Genomic DNA, 19821 nt, shown 5'->3' with positions numbered 1-19821 from the left:
TTCTAACTGCTAGTTCAGAAGCTTACAATGTATACACACACCTAATATGATAGCTTCCTTCTCCTCTGGTTCTCCATGTTCTCAAAAGTCAGTACTTAACCGCTTAAAACTAGTCAAACGCGTTCGTGTCCGAGTTCACTAAAGTTGGATGTGAATTCTTCTTCTTTTTCAATGAGTAACTCTGCTGATTGCAGTAATTCCATTGAAAGAAATGGATTTATTTAGAAATATTTGTTTGCTGCAATAACTGCTGTGAAAGGCTGGTTCTTTTTTTGCGTTGTATTTTTCATTTTGGGTACAAGTCATCTTGTTGTTGTTTATTGAATTCCACAAAAACATCTCTGATCTTCCTGTATGGCTACTGTGTCGTGTGGCTGATCCTTACCAGGCTGCTCTGGACCAACCAGAAGGTCCACTGGGTTGCTCACATACAGTACACTCTGGAGTGACATTAGGGCCAAAAGGAACCATGCAATAATCCCAATGGGGCTCAGACAGATCCGGTCAAACAGACCACCAATTTATGAGGTGGTTTCTGATATCCGACATCAATTTTCTTGGTGTCTGATACAAACAAATAGCTGCTGTTGTTTTGCCCAAAGAAACTGTCTGAGTTTTCCATCAAGGATAAAAATAATTCTTAATGCTCTGTGAAAGGCCTATGGTAAATTCTTGTGAAATTGTATTTAGTTGTGTCCAGATAATGTTCATCTGGCTTTTCACAGCACTAAATAATGAACCCAGTGGCTTCAAAGAAATCATGTGGATTCCTTCAGAACAATCGTGCCATTTTGCTTTTAGCGTGGGAAAGACAGACAGTCATGTCTCAGCAAAAGTTTTTGTCGTTGCTGCCTCCCTCAACTCTTTGAAGTCATAACTAACTCATGACCAGCCAATATTGAGTGATTCATACGTACAATATCTGCTTTATTGAAACTTCTGTTTTTCAGACCTAAATATTGTCATTGTCCGACACAAAGTATACACAGAGCCCTCCTTGTACAGAGTGACTGTGCCTTTAATGAAACAACCAAATCAAACAAGGGGATTGGTTTGATTTCTCACTGAAGTCAGGGGTTGTTCAACCTGAAAAAAATTAATTTATATACGTTTTTATTAAACTAGCAAATTATTAGTGTTACTTATGTGGAAAAACAATTAATTCAAAGGACAATTGCCCAACCAGCACATAAGCCAAAAAGTTATCTTGTGTCCTGGTTGTGCCATCAACTGCACATGTCCATTAGTGTTTCTCTCCCTGGCACCTCCAGGTTGGCCCTACTTGGCCCATAGAACTTTCATTGGGATGATGTTATGCACATAAAATAGCTTTGGGAGGCTCTAGGGCAGTTTGACACCTAAAACCTTCATGGTTTGAAAAGAAAAAGAGTTGTTTACCCTCTAAGGAGGGTTCAAATCAAGGGAAACTGGAACTGGTTGAAGATACTAGATACTACTTCGAGTATCTTTAACCAAGTCTAGTTGCCCTTGATTTTAACTTTCCTTGGATAACTATGACCTACATGACTAGATACCTTACAGACAGTTGTTTACCTTGGTTGTGTCTGGAGGTGTCCTGTAAACATTCTCAGAGATGTCTCTTTTTAAAATAGTGGTCCATGGGCATATTGCATGCATATTGTGCTGCTGGGACTTTTGTTGTTGTTGCAGTACCACAGTTGGCCACTAGGACAGGTTGGCGACAACTGTGGTGAATGTAGCTCTTTTATACATTTATGCAACCAACAGACTGACTCCATTGTAACATCATATACTTCCTGTTTTATTGATCCTAAATCGAAAGTCTCAGAATGTCCCATTAACATTGTTCGTACATCCCTGGAACATTGAGTTTCTCTTCTGCCCATTCATAAACTGACACTACCAGTTGATGCCATTTCTCCATATCCTAACTTACCCTGTGGAACGCACACTATAACATTTATTTAACTAGCATGTCACACACATTAAAACCTCTTTCACAAGTAAGACCCAGCCAAGACAGGGTGTAGATCATGCATCCAACACATGACAGGAACAACAACACCAGATCACAACAGCATCAACAGGTATGTCAAATATGCATCACATAATACAGTGCATAAACAAGGCAGCAGTAAACACTGGCTGTGTCATATCATGCATCATTTCATGCACGTCAGTTGATGCCCATAGGACGCATCTAACATGTCAGACAGACAGAAGTAGTAGTCAAGGTAGTTGAGTAGCCAGGATCTGTTTCTTCTGGGGAGTAAACGTGTCATATTTGCTGCTTTTCTGAAAGGTCAAGACTTGATAACACATGTCAAGACTGACTGTGTTTGTTGCCCTTAACAGTATATGACATGCCTAGCTAACACACGTGTTGTTTGTAAAGCTTGTAAACAAGAAAACAAAGTAAAACAGCCTGGGGTTCAAGGTTTACACTTTTGTTGCTAATCATAATAATAATCATTCTTGCTGTAAATACATTGAATGTTAAAAGGAAGGTAGATTAGTGTATCTGCATTATTTAAAAAATGATAGAGGTGGACAGCAGTTCAAGATAGATTTTAAAGAATTACCCCAACAACAGTAAAACTAAGTGTGGAAGAAAGAAGCTTGGTTGTATGTAATTTCGCCAGTGGACGCATCATAGTTAGCCTGTATTGCCAGTGTCTTTTGTGCCTGAAGTGCAAACGGATAACAACCATCACCATGGTCGTTTCGGTCACCAACACAAATCCCAACCTAATAATAAAATAATAGCTCTCTCAAATGAACAAATTACAATCTGCTCTTCAGTAATCATTTTGTTGAATGCTCTAGTACCCCTCCACACACACACACACACACACACACACACACACACACACACACACACACACACAAAAGTGTATTAATATCTTTTCATGAACCTGAGTCCCATGGCAACACCAAATGTGCCCTGTCTGGGTGTTGGGATGATCGAATCCCCCAGACAAATCACTGCATGATAACACAGGCCTCAGCACTGCCATGTGAAGAGGTCATCCATTGATATTAATGACCTGGTGGTTCACTGGCCTGTGGTGATTGGTTACGTTTATTCAGGCGTTAGTTAGAGGGGCAAATCAATGGGATTTAACAGTTTTGACTCCTGAGGGTGTGGTGGATGTAGTACAGAGAGGGTCTGGAGGTGGTGGATGGGATGAGGAATGAAAGAAAAAGAAAGCATAAAGAGGAGCCTGTGAAGTTGGTGTAGGAAGATGAAAGAGAAAAGGCAAACAGGAGAAAGAGGAGGAGGAGAAGCAGGGGGAGGAAGATCAAGAGCAGAATTGGGATAAGGACAAGTGGAGGTAGAGGAGGAAGGTTGAGGTGAAAGAAGGTCAGATAAAACGTCCTGTGGTGCCGTGTGGTGTGTCCTTTGCTAATCCGTCACACCCGCTGACACACACTGGCTTGTTATCTGTTGTTTTGTCTACTGGAGGATAGATTTGTTCATTCTCAGCATCTTTTTATCTGTGGCTGACTGACAGGAGTCCCCTTTTCATATAAACAACTGACCGTAAGACTTGACTCACTCTGAGAAGTCAGATCACCACTGAACCAATCCCCCATTTATTTTCCTGATACAGAGCTTTGGTCAAAGTTAGGACCCCATGAGTTCGTATAGTTCAGCTTACCGTAGGTGGTACCTACTTAATGAGTAACTTAACAATAAATTCTAATAATAATCCTACTCCTTAGTGTTGATTGTTTCCTGAGAAAATTTTTACATTTTCAGTGAAACATGAACACAATGTCAGAATGAATAAATGAAATGAAATATCAAGTCACTCAGTGATTATCAGGCTACCAATGGGGCCGTGCATATCTATAGCAATAGCCTAATTTCTATGCTTAGGCCCCATATCAGTAAATAAAATACATGTTCTCTAACACTTCCTCTTTCTCTTTCTGTCTGTCTTTTGTCCTTACAGATCCGGTCTCAGTGGACCTGGACCAATATGATGTGGGTTCTCTGACTGATGCTCTCAGAGGTTTCCTGCAGGACCTGCCTGCCCCTGTCATCCCTGCCACAGTCTACAGCGAGCTGGTCTACACTGCTCAAGGTACAGTGCGGTACACTGCAACATACACAGGTGCACTGATGTTAGTCGTGGGTAAAACTGTCCCATACCTCTAGTGGTATCGGCGCATTTAGAGAGTTATGGTTTAATTTATCAAGGTTTTGACATTTCCAGATTCCTGCCTCCAGAATAATACAATGAATGTAAATATGATTTGGTTTGTGCTACAACATCTCCTTCCAGGGACAGTGTCCTTGTTACCATAGATTAGGGTCTCTCAACCTCTCGGTGACAAATACCACCAAAACTAAGTTGTTTTTTTATAAATGTATTTATTCATTTTTACTTGAAATAAAAGTCCTAACCAGGTAAAGCCAACGTTATGGGAAACATTTGGTAGCAACACAACTATGACCCACATAAAATTTAAGATTTTTTTAAGAGTTTTCCTGTAGCTATAAGCAGCGTTTTCATGGCTGGTGACGGGTCTTAGTGCCTCCAGCTGCGTCCTCATCCATGTGTTCTCCACTCTCACACACTGTAGGCTTAAAATCTTAATTACAACTTCAAGCATTTAATTTATTTTTATTGGCTCTCTTGCATGACATATGCTTTAAATCCTTAAGCGCTTGACAAAGAAAAGAATTTCAGGTTAATTATGCGAACTGTGAATTGTCTATCTAGTGTGTGTGTGTGTGTGTGTGTGTATGTATATATATATATATATATATATATGTTAATATTTTCTTGAGAACAAGTGGAGAAGAGTGCAACTATGGAGCTCAGAGTGTTTTTTTCTTGCCTCTGTCACTTGGCATGAACATCATCAATCGTCACACCTGACAGACTTCTGCCATATCTGGATGTAAAGACGACAAGGCTGCACCTTCTCATCAGCATCAAATTCTTCTAATCTCCTGACAGCTTCAGGATTATATACTCTGAGCTAAAACATTGCTTGGTGCTAGGTTCTCTCTCTTTTCTCATTTATTGTGCAGCTGACCTGCCTGTTTACCCTTTCATCTGCCGCCCACCTTGACCAGAAGGCCCCTGCTCTCTCCGGTTTTTAGGGACACTCATATATTCTTAATGAACACTACCTTGACATTCGGCATTTTGTGCTTTGCGTGGGTGGTGAGCGTGCCAGTCTGTGGAAATTAAACAGGGACATGGACATATGAGTGTGTATTAGCAAGGACAGAGGCATCGTCTGCGCTTGCAGGGAGTTTCGCTCCAGCTTCCCTGCAACCTCCTCCCAAAATATTACTTGGCAAAGCTCCTCAACAGTATCTCCAACTGAAAACCCCCTCAATTATGTAAGTGCTTTTCTCTCTCTCTTGGTTCTCGTCCTGTTAGTGACAGCTCTTTTTAATTTTAGTTATTCATGGAAACATTTTAAGTCAGGATAAACCACTTTGAAAGGATGCATCAAGTATTTTGTGCAGGTCGTCCAAGGTCAAGGCCACTGACACTGAACTTCTTATTTAGGAAGGAGTCACATGGAGGAGCACTTGGGATTCCTTCTGTGAAATCAGAGGGTATTATAAGATTGGTTTTGAGATCTGAAGCATTTAATTTGTACAGCAAGGATAAGTAATGAGATCCCTGACAAGCTGGGAACGAGGGCTTCGGTTCAGCTGTACACGTTCCTGATCCAGCTTCGCAACCTAGGCTGGAACAAGAGTGGCAGGTACTTAATTTGCAACTCTACATCACAGGAACAACTTTATGTCCATTGACTGCCTGACATTCGGTAGGGAGGGTGGGGCACGGGCGGAAGTCTTATCACTGTTCCCAGTGTTTTTGAGGGTGTGCCTGACTCACTAGTTGAGACTTATGACACATGTTACAAAGTGGCGCGAATAGGTAACGCAAGTAAAGGCTTGACTTCAATCAAACTGTAGACTTGTGAAGTTAAAAAACAAAAAAGTAGGAGGACTTTAAAGAGGTGGTATTATGCTTTGTGGCTTTTTCCCCTCTCCTTTATTGAGTTATAAACCTTTTTTCTGCATGTAACAGGTTTGCAAAGTGAAAAAGCCCAAAGGGAGTTCCCATCTCCCACAGAAAACTCTGCTCTGAACTGCCTGAATACAGCTTGTTTGTAATCCAGCCGCTTCCCTTTCGCCCCTGTGACATCACAGGGATGAAAGCTAAAACGACACAGGACTGAAAAGAGGAACTGCAGTAATGTGCAGTATGATAGAAAATATAGTGTTATTTGAAAATTAAACCATGTAAACCTGTTCTGGTACAACCCGATTCAATTTAAAAAACAATATAGACACATTGACAATTAGTGCAGTGAGCAGAGTACAAAGGATGCAGGAGTAAAATATTATCATTATTATGTGTGTGTCGGAGTTGGATGTGATATACAGATACACATACATGCATGTACACAGTGCGATGGAGCACAGTGCAAAGGATGTATATACAGTACAATATAACAGTATGAACAGCACCGAAATAGAGAATGGTGAATAAATAATAAGTGATGACCAGTAAACAGGTGGTTGATTAGAGACAGAGTTTCTGGATTATTGCACAGGAGTTGTTCCTGACACTGTGGGTCAGAAATCATCAGAGTGATCACTTGTTGGAAGAAACCGTAATTGTGTCTGTTGGTTTTGGCGTACAGTGCTCTGTAGCGCCTATAGGGAGAAGATGGAACAGGTTGTGTTTAACCCATCCTATTTAGGAACAGTGGGCTCGGGGAGCAGTTCGGGGTTCAGGGCCTTGCTCATGGGATACCTGCGGCGTTGGTTCGGGCTGGACTCGATCTGGCGACCTTTCGGTTTCCAAGCTAAGTCCGAACAGACTGCCCCAGTTTGCAATACATACATTACTTACAGTGGCTGCTTGAACTGGCAGCCCCTGCAGCCCTGGGGACGTGTGGGGTGCAATGGCAACATACAGAGTTGGCATGAGCGTGTCACCAGACTAATAATGAGAAGTATCTGAGCCACACTGTACACCTGCATGTATATAATCGGATGTTTCTAGGCAGGTAGTAGTCAATAAGCAGAGGAATGACTCAAACTAAATATATCCAACTCTACTGCCATCAGCAAACAGTACGTCTGGGGAAAAAAACTTTTGCAATTGCATCATAAATGTGTGCTCCCAGCTCATCATCCGGTGATCATATCCATATGGATGGAATCAGTAAAATGTGCTTCATATAAAGACAGTTATAGTCCATCCTATCTTAGTCTAATCCCTGAGATTTGTTGATGTTGTAACAGTAAAAATCCCCTCTCATTCCTTTTTATTTGTTACCTTTCCTCTGGCTATCCTGCTCTCTGGGAGAGAGATCTGTTTGATCTGCGTCCATTTTTCCAGTCAGTGGCTCGTCATGGGAAATACCCATACACTGTTACAAATAAGGATAAAATGTCAAGTGTTGGAACAGATTTTCAAATACCTTTTCAACCCTACTTGACCCACCAGTGAGACAGTCGAGACACACAGTTCTGCCCAACTGCCCCCTAATAAGTCTGAAAAGGAGTCATAAGATTTTGATTTGGGGGAAATGTGTGTAAAAAGATTCCATTTGGACATGAAATCTGGCAGCTAATCTTAAAAAAATAACCTAAAATCAATTTAAAAATGTAGGCTTATGTGTGTCATAACCCAACCGCAACCTCCCAATCTGAAAAGTGAGGCCAAGGAGGAAGTGCCTTTTACCTGCACACTTTTTAATGGCCAGCAGGGGGCAAAAAGAAAAAAAAAGTTTGATTATTCTCCCTACTTCTCATTTGATTTATTCCCTCAGTAAACACTCTCCTAATAAGTTATTGGTCTCAGTCGCTAGTTTCAAATCTTCTTCAACACAGCATGGTGTTCATTTAATTGTTCATTGTAAATTAAGGTCCCATTTAGAGGAAAATATACGATAAACTTTGTGACTGACAAGTCTCTACCACAATGACCTGTCAGGCGTAGCAATCTGTACACCTCCCAGCTCCACCCTCTCATCCAAATATTGTCACTTCTGGTTTCAAAAAAACAAAATGCCAAACTCAAGGCTTAATAATAGTAGTCCACAAACCAATGGGCCACGTCCATTTCTTTTATACGGTCTCAGGTCATAAACTCCATTCAACCCTCAAATTAGTCATAACATTATCTTCAGTGTGTTCATTAACAGAAAAGTCACATTTGTTGGTATCAGATGGATCCTCCTATAATTCTCCTCTCATCTGTTCATGCAACATTCTGACCAGCCTTTTGTTTGTCTGCTTTTTTTTTTTTTTGGATTGCGATGCTTTGACATGTGTGAAAGGGCCATAAACCATTTTTAAAGTAATGATGACTGCAAAGGAGACATGAATCAGTGTGATTTCAGGTCAGTAGGAAGTTGCAGCCTGAATCTTCCTCTGTCCCTCGACATTTTAATCTCTAAATTTGAAAATCACAGTTCACGCCTCCCCTAATCTTTGTCATCCTCCTTCTGTCTTTGTTCTCTGAGTCACTAATCTTAATAACTTAATATGAGACCTTCTACATTTGTTCTCCTCTGCTCTTTTTTCTGTTTTCTTCATTATTTATCCTCACCTCCTGCCTCCCTCCCCCATGCCTATTTTTATCCTCTCCCTGTCTTTTCTCATTCATTAGTTTTGCGAGGGTTAGTTAACCTTAATGGTTTTTGCCGAGGTCATCGTCTGTGAGGATAAAGGCCAGCTGAGTGAGACTGACTGACCACTGTCCATCTGGACCGTCACAGCAGAGATGCAGACAGGGTCTGTGTTAATGAGATGCAGGTCAAACGTGTTTAATGAGACTAAAGTGATCCGATTAACAAAACATTTTCAACTTCCACTCTTCACTTATTAATCTCATAAGAGCTTTCTTTATCATTTCTTTTTCTTAAAATGTAATTTGCCTATTTTGATTTTTTTAAAGTATGTGGACATTCACCCCAGCCCTAACCCCTCAAAACCACTAAGAGCCTTCTGCTCACAAGATAACACCATGGCTGACAACATTTGATATATATATATATATATATATATATATAATTAAAATTATAATTTCTTTTTTCTTCATGAGGGCATGTTCTCCTATCCTCAATAACACAGCCATACACCTGGACGTGGGATGAACCTGGACATGTACCTCCTTCACTTAGATATATTCCCTCAAATTTGGAATTGCTTTGGTTGGTTGATCACCAAATTCTCTGCCCTGTGAGAATATTGAGTCCAAAACGATCCTGCATCCCAGGTTGGAGAGCACCTTAACTTTATTTACCTTTAATGTTTTTAAAGCATTCAACAGTTTAGTTTGTGATGTATTTTTATCTTCTTTTTTTTTGACTGACCTCATTCTTATGATTATCTGATTGGGTCATTTATTAATTATCTCTGTATGTAAATTAAAATTTGTGTAATGCAATTACATTGAAGAAGAGCTTCTACAAAGGAAGTTACAATTCTTGTATTCCTGTGTCAGTGCTCTTGTTGACCCAGGTCCGTCTTCTCAGCCCCCCTCCCCCTGTCCAGTTGTCCAGTCTACCAGAGTCCCACGGGGCCAGATGGACAGGCCAAGTTCTCTCTCCAGCCTTGACCTCTATTGACCAGTGAGGTCAACCTCAATCCATAATAACAGAGGCTGGAGGACAGTGTGTGTGTGTGTGTGTGTGTGTGTGTGTGAGATGGTCATCTATGTGCAGACGGAGAGAGGTGACTTCCATGACCCCCATCAGGCTGCGGCAGATTGTCATCCATCCATTACTGCCCACCCAAAACACATACACACCTCAAGTGTCTGTGAACTTCCTTGAGCTCCCCATTGCTCCTTGACAGCAACAAAAATGATCCTGTAAATGTTTTACATTTTCAAAATGTCAACATTTCTACATTTCAAATTTATATTTTTTGTTAATTAACTGTAGCACAGGTGTCTTGATACTGTGGTTACCCCTGTACAGATGTCTACACAGAAGATTGTTACAGCACCAACTCTTTATTTAATACTGCAGTGTCTCTTGAGGCCCGGCTCACCCACACTGACCGGCTCCATGCAGACTTTATCACAGCCCAACAAATATCTTCCAAAACACAGTCCATAGCCAAAACGTCTGGCTTTCCCATTGTGTGTGTGTATGTGTGTTGCATGATGTCAGTAGTCATCTGAGGTCTAGCACGCTACAGCATTTAGAGGGAGAGCATAATTAGTCAATGATCAGCAGTTGTGACAATTCGTCCTTCATGGCTCCGCTCACCTGAGCCAACTTCCTCACCTCCTTACTGCAGCTAAATGCTAAACCACGTCCACCTCAACAGTTATTTAGTTATTTATTATCTTTATATTTCTTATATCAAACCCAAGTTTGATAGTATCTATTGTAATTAATTATATGTATAGTCATTTAATTGTTCCTGTCAGTCCAGCAGCCTGTGTGAGCGTAGTCTTTCGAACATGACATCATGTATCCTCTCAGCCCACGGTTTGTTTGGCTGCACTGTGAACAGATGCATCATATTATCCTCTTCTTTGCATTTCTAACAGAGAAGCTCGAGTCATATTTGAAAGACCGGAATATACAGTAAAGACACAGACAAACCCACTATTCCATTATCTCACTATTCAGACATTTGGCTGAGTAAATTTTAAAGAGAAGGAGAGAAATAATGATGCTCGAGGGTTGAGCTAATGTAAGAGACAGTTTTCCACATGTAGATATGGTTTCAGGGCATTCAGATTAATACCAAAAATTAAAAACAGGTTGGGAAATAAACTCTGGGACCTGGATTAATACAAAACACGTTCCATTCACACCAATAACAACAGGTGTAGCCGAACCAACCAGGATATAATCCTAAGGATTTGGACTAAATCACTAAACTCAAAAAAAAAAAAGTATTTTCACATTACGCAGTCCCTGTGGGCCTGAAAGTTAAAATGTTAGTTGCTTGAAGCTCATACAAAATACACTGTAACATGTGCTTATAGCTTCTTTTTCCCAACATTTTAGCTGTAATCTCTGCTGCCGGTCCTCCCTGTCCATTCCCAGAGTTATAGTAGACATTTAATTCATGGTAGACCTTGGGGAATGGTGTTTGCAGTAGGCCGCAAAGAAGAGAACTATTTTTAAATGAATGACCCTATCTAGACAAATGGAGTAAAATGGATGTTATAATTATGAAAGGTTATGTTTTAGGGCTTTTAGGAATTTGTGTTGTTATGAACGTCATTGTCATTCAAGGGCAGACTGCAGTGTATAATTCACTCCGAAGAGAAGGTGAGTGGCTGCAGTCAGCCGTCCCTCCAGGACCTATACGCCTCCAGGACTGTGAGGCGAGTAGAAAAGATTGTACCTGACCCCTTCCACCCCGAACACAAACTGTCACTCCCCTCCGGCAGGAGGCTGCGGTCCATCAGGACCAAAACCTCACACCATATGAACAATTTCTTTCCGTCTGCAGCGAGCCTCATCAACAAGGCCCAGGACCCCCACTGACACCTCTCATATGACTCTATCCCCCTTAACCACCCCCCTTTACGGTGCAGTAAACTCATACAGTGCATTTTTGCACATCCCTGCACAAATTGTAAACAGCAGTGTTGACCAAATTCTTTATTATTCTTTTATCTTTGTAATATCTTATTCTCAATTTTATTTAATTTTTATGATTCTTTACCTGCAGTACTTGATTTATATTTATTATTTTCTACCTACTAGAATATGCCATGGGTGTGTAAACCTAATTGGCAATAAAGTTGTTTCTGATTTCCGAATGAGGTTTTCCTACACTAGGAACAGCCATAAATAAATGGAGTCCTCTTTCTCCTTCTTTCTTCATCCATCCAATCAGTCATCTGTCAAATTTACAGTCAGTTGTTCTGTTGGTTCGTCCAGCTCTGTGTTGGCACTCAGTTATTGGGATCGATCGGAACACTTTAGCTCCTGTACAGAGGGCCTAAAACACCAATACCTCACATAGTCAATCAATACACATCAGCATTCTAACACATGGATACATACAGCATTTACACATGCAGAGTACTGCATCACACAAATCACTGTACAATACAGTACATCCGTTATATGTCAAGCAGCGGTCCAGTTTAGCTCTTTCCACAAACACTGCCCATGTATGTTCGACCTGTCGTTATCTGCTACAAGCCAAGGTCAATTTATTTATCCACAACAACTGAAAAATACCCTACTGTACAGTCTTTGTTAACCGAACCATAGATAATACAGTATAATATTAAAGGGAAAGGGAAATCAAAGTAAAAGATCCATACTCTATAAGAGGTGAATATTCACGGTTATTCATGCGTGTGCTTATCGTGATCTGGCTTATTCGTATGCACCTCAGGTATAAGGCAACACAAAGCCAACTTTTACAAATGTTTGATCCAAGAAAAGAAACAGAAAACAATTCTTCCTTATGTAGCCCTCATTGCTGAGTCGTTGCTGTGAATATAACATACTGCCAAAATAAGAATAATGACAAAATACATACAGGAATACTGAATGGTAATGATACATTGACGGATAGTCGTAGGGCCCAAACACAAATTACTGAGCAGATAAGGCATATTAAAAACAATATTTGAAAATTTACATAAAATAAGCATATTAAGGCAATGAGCTGTGATCCAGTGTACAGGCTAGGTGTGGTCTTACGTAGAGTTATGGGCTATTTCGTGGCCATGAGCTGCAACTTTAGAAAGTCTCAACAACGTGACTTGACACTTTTAGGAAAGAAAGTGAATAAGCATGTTTCTCAAAAACTATTCTATTCTACTAACTAAACAATAAATCAATATGTCAGTTTTTAATTATACTGAACAAAATTATAAAGGCAACACTTTTGTTTTTGCCCCCATTCATCATGAGCTGAACTCAAAGATCAAAGACTTTCTCTATGAACACAAAAGGCCTATTTCTCTCAAATATTGTTCACACATCTTTCAAAATCTGTGTTAGTGAGCACTTCTCCTTTGCCGAGAGAATCCACCCACCTCACAGGTGTAGCATATCAAGATGCTGATCAGACAGCATGGGTATTGCACAGGTGTGCCTTAGGCTGGCCACAATAAAAGGCCACTCCAAAATGTGAGGATCTGTGGGGGGTTCAGAAACTAGTCAGTATCTGGTGTGACCACCATTTGCCTCATGCAGTGCAACACATCTCCTTCACACAGAGCTGATCAGGTTGTTGATTGCGGCCTGTGGAGCGTTGGTCCACTCCTCTTCAACAGCTGTGCGAAGTTGCAGTCAGGTCAAGACCCCGATGAGGACGTCGAGCATGCAGATAAGCTTCCCTGAGACAGTTCCTGACCTGAAATTCTTTGGTTATGCAAACCGATTGTTGCAGCAGCTGTCCGGGTGGCTGGTCTCTTGAACATGAATATGCTGGATGTGAAGGTCCTGGGCTGGAGTGGTTAGACATGGTCTGCGGTTGTGAGACTGGTTGGATGTACTGCCAAATTCTCTGAAACACCTTTGGAGACGGCTCATGGTAGAGAAATGGAAATTCAATTCCCGGGCAACAGCTGTGGTAGACATTCCTGCAGTCAGCATGCCAATTACACGCTCCCTCAAAACTTGCAACATCTGTGGCATTGTACTGTGTGATGGAACTGCACATTTTCGAGTGGCCTTTTATTGTGGCCAGCTTAAGGCACACCTGTGCAATAAATGTCTGATCAGCATCTTGATATGATTGAGATTTTGCCAACGATGAGTCCTAATCAGATTTTGGTTTGAAAACTATGGCTTCAATTCCTCTTTTCAGTCTCTGGATAAATAGTTCAAGATCTAAAAGGATAAAGTTACAAATGGAGTCCCAGAACAGACAGCAGATTCAGACAGAAATACATTGACTTGATGCATACGGCGTTCAGTGTCAGGTCTGTGCTCTCCCCCTGAGTTTCCTTAGTCATAAACCCAGCAGGCACAGGCACAGATGTTGTCTTGTTTGCAGCTTGTTTGTGATGGTAAAGCGCCTGTGGTGAGTTGTCAATACATCTGGTCCTCTGCAAACACGGCACTTTGTCTGAACCCTGGCTAATATAAGAAGATGCCTGTCGCTGGGGTCGGTGTGGCGCAGAAGTGGCGTCCAACTCTCACTAACAACTACATTCTGTAACTGGCTTATGCGCACACACACACACACACACACCACATACACACACACACAAACAACTTTAGGTTGTTCCTGGTTGTCACAAGTAGAATTATTCTTGATGCTTTTCTTTAAGTCACTTATTTAAATTCCAGCTCTCATGGCTGTGCTGTTTTTTATTTATTTTTCTTGACTGTTTCTCGTTTTCTTTTCTCCCTCAGTTGTTTTCTTATGTCAGATGTTTAATGCTGCTCTAGATAGGTTTAAAAAAATAAACAAAATACAAGATAAGGAGTGGTATTATCCCCTGCTTCCGCTTCTTTTCCATAGCGTCTATCAGGCTAGCTGGCCAACAACTGGCTGCTGGACTGTGTCTGAATTTAAATCACTGATGTCCTGCAGTGGCCATACATCTCTCCAAATTGGCTATATGCTCAGATGGATATTGAAAGAGGTGCTGCTCACCTGGCAGCACAACAGGGACGTCCACTCTGTGTTCAATGAGTAAAATGGTGAAATGTTTTTTAATGTGATAGATGTTTATACATGTGGCATCCAGGTGTCCGCTCAGATGTTCACCAAGCAATAAGACACACAGATGCATGCACTTTCATCCTATTTGTCTGGTACTGGTTACATAATGATTCAGCAAGCCTTTCTTTCTTCTGTAAAACAATTGATCTGAATGTAATATAATGTTGGAACCAGGGGCACACTGAGCTGCTTAGCAGCTTACTACTTTCTAGGGTACTTTTTCAAAGTACATATTGTCAGAGAATTATAGATGTAAAAGACATAAACACTTCCATCATGTTTACAAAGCCAGCATAGCTAAAGCAATATTTTAGCAGAGAAGCAGCAGCTTCAGTGTCGTGTCTACACAGGATGCGTTCAGGCACATCGAGTGTAGGTTACCCACATTTTGGCAGTGCCAGAGTTCAACACATGGATTTGAAGTGTAAACATGCACTTCGGATCGCAGCCTTTACGCAGCCTGAGTAAACAGCTGGGTTGATTAAAACAGAACCGTATCTGCTCTGTCAGACACGGCTGCAAATTTCCCCCTGTGTAGGCGGCCGTTATACTTACATATCCACAAGTCCTAAGCTATCCTTTCAGCTTTCAGTTGAGGATAAATTAGCATATTGGTAAAGAGGGTGAAGTCTAATGGGAACAGATATTTCAGATTAAATGAAAAAAATAAGATTTGGCTTCTTCCTTATTGAATAAGTTTCAGCAGAAAGACAAAGAATAAAATAGGTGTCTCACCATAATGGTACATGGTGTATTAGACATTCATTTAGGGGGACTAACATCTTAAATTTGAACAAAATGCTGTGTGGGACCAGGATTATTGATTAATTAGAAGGGAATAAGTGATGTCCTTATAAACACGTAATCCTGTTTTTCTCTCTTGAGTATTCGTCTACTTCACACACCTTTTTTGGTTGGTTAGCAAGAAAATCTCCACATTCGGATAGAAAACATACACTATACAGCCAAAGGACAGGTGCTTTGTTTGTGGCTGGATAAGTCTACTGTACAAGAGTTTTTATGGTGGAATTGTTGAGTCTAAACCTGCTGTATATGAAAAGTGCAATGACATAACTTTTATTTTGAATTAGCCCTAAATAAATTGAATTGAACTGAGATAGAAATGAATAGGAAAATAAAGGCTGATAAAGGACATTTGATGAAACTTTATTTCACCTGGTTTAATAATCTAAAGAAACCATTCTGGTATTGTTTTTGTCTTGTAGAGACTCAGAGTGTGGAGGAGTGCGGAGAGAGGCTGAAGAGGATCCTGGACTCTCCCAGCATCGCTCAGGCCAACCACCAGCTCCTGGTCCACCTCAGCAGACATCTGGCCCGGGTCAGCCAACACAGCCAGGCCGGTCCCCGACTGCTTGGACAGGCCTTTGCAGAGGCTGTCTTCAAGCACTCTCCTCTGAGGTACACAGGTGTCACCCTTCATTCAGTCCCTCAGTCATTTACACTTTACCTGATTGCATTTCTTCATGCACATATTTAGCCATATACCACAGCCACGTAAGATACACATTTCTCAGTTGGCTGGAAGGTGGCCGTTTAAAGCCTCTGCCGGTACAGCTAAAACATAGTTCAACACTTTAGCCTTCATTCTTAATCAACGCTCAAGGTGTATCAAGCTGCAGGTAACCGTAGCAGCAGTACTGAAGGTTCAGCTAGTCAACTGCCCCAAACTAACCATGGGTTACACTGACTACCACAACACATTGAACTGAGGATTTAAATTAAACAGTCTTGTTTTTGTGTGGCCATGGTATAAGAGACATAACACATTTCCAGATGTTCATATAAAGAAAGCAAGGCAATCCACTTGGAAGCACCACTTCACCGTATGGTATTTAGGGTTATATGTATGGTTTTTAATCACAGCATCAGTCTGAGCGACAGGGTAACTCATCTTCATCATAGAAACACAGGAGTCTCTGAGATAATGTATTGTTAAAACAGGTTTATGTTAGAGTTGGGCCATCGTCCATCGGCGATGGCTGAATAATGATCGATGGTTGAGCAGGCATTGTGACTGTAAAACTGCCCCCAGCAAGAACAATCAGAAATTTTCAAATAATAGTTACCTCCATGTGAAAGCAGGTTTTAATCACCACGAACATTATTAGTATTGTAAATTATAAATTTGCTTCGCATCTTCCTCGGAATTCTCTTTTCCCCACACTCCGACACATAGGAGGCCTACATCTCAGGTAAACACACCGGCTTGTCCCGCCCGTCTACTTTCTCCATCAGCAGTACGTTTTATAAAGCCGCCTAAAAGACACAGAACTCGTCTTTTTTTCCGTATTCCGTAGCCTATGACGTGTAATATCATAGGCTACCAAGTTTTTAACCAAGGGAAGTCTGTGCGAGAGAACACGTGCACATAAGACGACCGCTATCCCCGCGTGCGCGCCCCCCTGATGCCATCGTCCATCCCGATGTAGTGTAAACATCATCTGATGAAAATTTTGTAGACATCGCTCAACTCTAGTTTACGTAATGGCTGCCGGTTTAAATTGTTTGCAGTTTGGTGTGGCAAATTTGAAGCTGCTGAATATTTATTTAGGTAACAATAAAGTGTAATCTTTAGCGTGGGCTTGCTGTTAGCTACATAAAAACAGCATTTTAACCTCTGTAATTGAGATTGGGAAAATCAAGTTTTTTATCATTGTCTTTTTATCAAAGAACCAGGTTACACTGTTCACTTCGTTTTTTGTACTGACGATTCAATCAGGAGCGTTTCCTGTCCATCTGAGTCTTAAAGTGCTCCAACTGTTCATGAAATGAACGTGACTTTTATTTCCAGAGCCCTGGATGCTCTAAATAACCTTTCCGATATTGCTAATTGATAGATACTGGTGGGCAGCTTTAAGTTGGAGAAGCAGTGATACCATTAGAGAGGTGTAGTACAGCATAACTGTATCAGGAAATTTAAAATATTTTTATGCTAAGATAGGATTTTAAGAGACAAAGCTAATTCAAAATAAGATAAGATGTCTGGTGGTTTATCATGTTTGCATATTTCAATATGTGCATGTTTCGTGATCCTTAAAGAAATATGTAAAATTTTAGTTTTAATCAAAACATGGAAACCACAAATGATAAAAAAAAAAAAAGAGAGCCGTTAGAGGTACAGCTGTGGACTGTTATTTATGCTCTTTAGTATTTCAACTATTTCTTTCCATTTGTTGCATAAAAAAGTCCCACATCGTTTGGGCAAAAGGGTCTTTCCATTTTTTCCTACACTTTCTACAACCAAATAACTAAACAAACAGTTTGGCTGAATATAGGACATTAAAAGTGGCACTTTTTTTAACTCCATCCACAAAACAACCATCGCTCATTTCCATGACCAAACTGAAATAAATGAACGAGATTGGCTTGATCCAGCACAAAGACCTGGTTTCTGTAGTAAAAGCTCTGCCCTTGCTTACAGGAAAACTAAATCTGATATTTGGCTCAGCTTTAATATCAACATCCTGCAGTTTAAGAGCTGGATGTCTGAACACTGAGAAAATGTCATTAACTAGGCTGATGGTATTTTTTTGTTTCTCTGTAGCCTGCACAAGCTCGCCTGCGTCTGTTTTTCCAGAAATTACTGAGGAATTTCTCCTTGTGTGCGGTGGAGATGTAGTGGATTTGGGGAGGTACTCAGTGAGTCAGAAGCAATGATTGTTTGCATAGCCTGGTCAAGCAATTCACCTCTGACGTGCACAACGGGCGGATAAAGAGCAAGGCGGCATCATAGCATGCCATGCCATCTCAACCAGATCCCATGTTAGCTTATTTTGTGTGTGGAAATGTTTATTAGTCCTAAATGGTTCTGGAATACACTTCAGTCAAATATTTAGGCACATATTCACACATATTCTGCTGTTTGGGCTTTTGATTGTCAATACGTTTCATGAAAAGACCAACACTGAACAAAGAATTATTGATCTAACAACGATTGTGTGTGTAGCCAAAACCTGTGTAGTTCAGTGGTGTCCTTTACAATTTCACCACAACTTCTGTTTACGTTTATGTTTCTGTCAACAGTGCGGATGTGAACCCAGAGCATCATGTCAGGATCTTGGAGGCTCTAATCGCAACAGGAGGTCTCATGGAGATGCAGGCTGCACCAGGTCGGATAATAAACATGTACACACAAACTTTCTCCCTTTTCCATCGATATACATCATATGCACACACTCTTTTATTCTTCCTCTTAGCAAACGTAATATTTATTTGTTGGTGTATAGCAGCATACATATGATCTTGATTGGGTCACACCAAAGGTTATCTGTTCTGTCTCTCAACACTAATACATTCAGTTTATTTTCAAAATGTTCTGCTCATTGACAAAGTGTTTGAAGTTTGTTTCTTATGCGTATCACCATACATTTCTCACACTGGAAACATGACATTCTCTTTCCCTTCCCCACTGTACCACAAACTGCAGCGGAAAACACACGTTTGGTTTATGAAAAATGTGGAAAACACAAACTTTTTTGCCCAAGCTGCTGTGATAAATTGGGCATGAAGCATGAAATAACAGCTTTAACTTTGCTGTCCTTTAGTTTCAGTTGCACTGTGAATGTACAGAGTTTATGGTAACAAAACACTGCGGTTTCATGATGTTTTTCTTCTTGGATTTCAGCTTTGCTGAGAGCAGGGAGGGTATGAACTGAGTGTGGCACGTCTGGTATATGAACTGTACGGTGTACAGATAATTCTCAGACCTCGGCATGATTTCTCTGAGTGTCTAGAAAAACAACATCCTTTCTTAGACTTAAGGGTTTTGGGCCAGAGGAGAAACATTGTCAAATATGATATGTGTAATTGCACTTCAGCCATAACATATCTGATAAAAGTTATGCTCCAGAGAAGCTGTATTTAACTAAGTTAAAAATGCTACCGATAAGTAGCGTTCTAAAGTCACATGACGCTTGTCATGCTCATCACAGTATGGCATCGAACCGCAGACTGTATTAAAGATGTGGACGTAGCCATCGTGATGTCACCCATTGGTTTACAGACTACCGTTTGAAGCTTGAGTTTCGCATTTTGGGAGTTTTGGGATCCAAGTTACCCTCAACTTCAGCTATTACAGTGTTAGGAAATTTTCCTGATACTCCTAGTCAACTCCAACAGCAACCTTGGTGTGATACTAGTGCATTTCTTTG

The 19821-nt window shown here is 40.7% G+C and overlaps 1 protein-coding gene across 4 annotated transcripts in view; it reads left to right on the top strand.

The window, feature by feature from the left end:
• Positions 1-19821, top strand: part of pik3r3b (phosphoinositide-3-kinase, regulatory subunit 3b (gamma)) — a 219290-nt gene that overhangs the window by 92327 nt on the left and 107142 nt on the right. For all 4 annotated transcript variants that reach the window (XM_038715008.1, XM_038715007.1, XM_038715006.1 and 1 more), the window contains 3 exons: positions 3942-4073; positions 15877-16069; positions 18695-18780. In XM_038715008.1, the coding sequence (XP_038570936.1) occupies positions 3942-4073; positions 15877-16069; positions 18695-18780 (411 nt within the window). The remainder of the gene's footprint in view (positions 1-3941; positions 4074-15876; positions 16070-18694; positions 18781-19821) is intronic.

This window comes from Micropterus salmoides, unplaced genomic scaffold (genome assembly GCF_014851395.1).
Source record: "Micropterus salmoides isolate LMB-PRFRI ecotype aquatic unplaced genomic scaffold, ASM1485139v1 Ms_hic_scaffold_13, whole genome shotgun sequence".
NCBI classification, from domain to species: Eukaryota; Metazoa; Chordata; class Actinopteri; order Centrarchiformes; family Centrarchidae; genus Micropterus; species Micropterus salmoides.
Note: the sequence above shows the minus strand (reverse complement) of the source record. Positions and strands in the feature narration are given on the sequence as shown.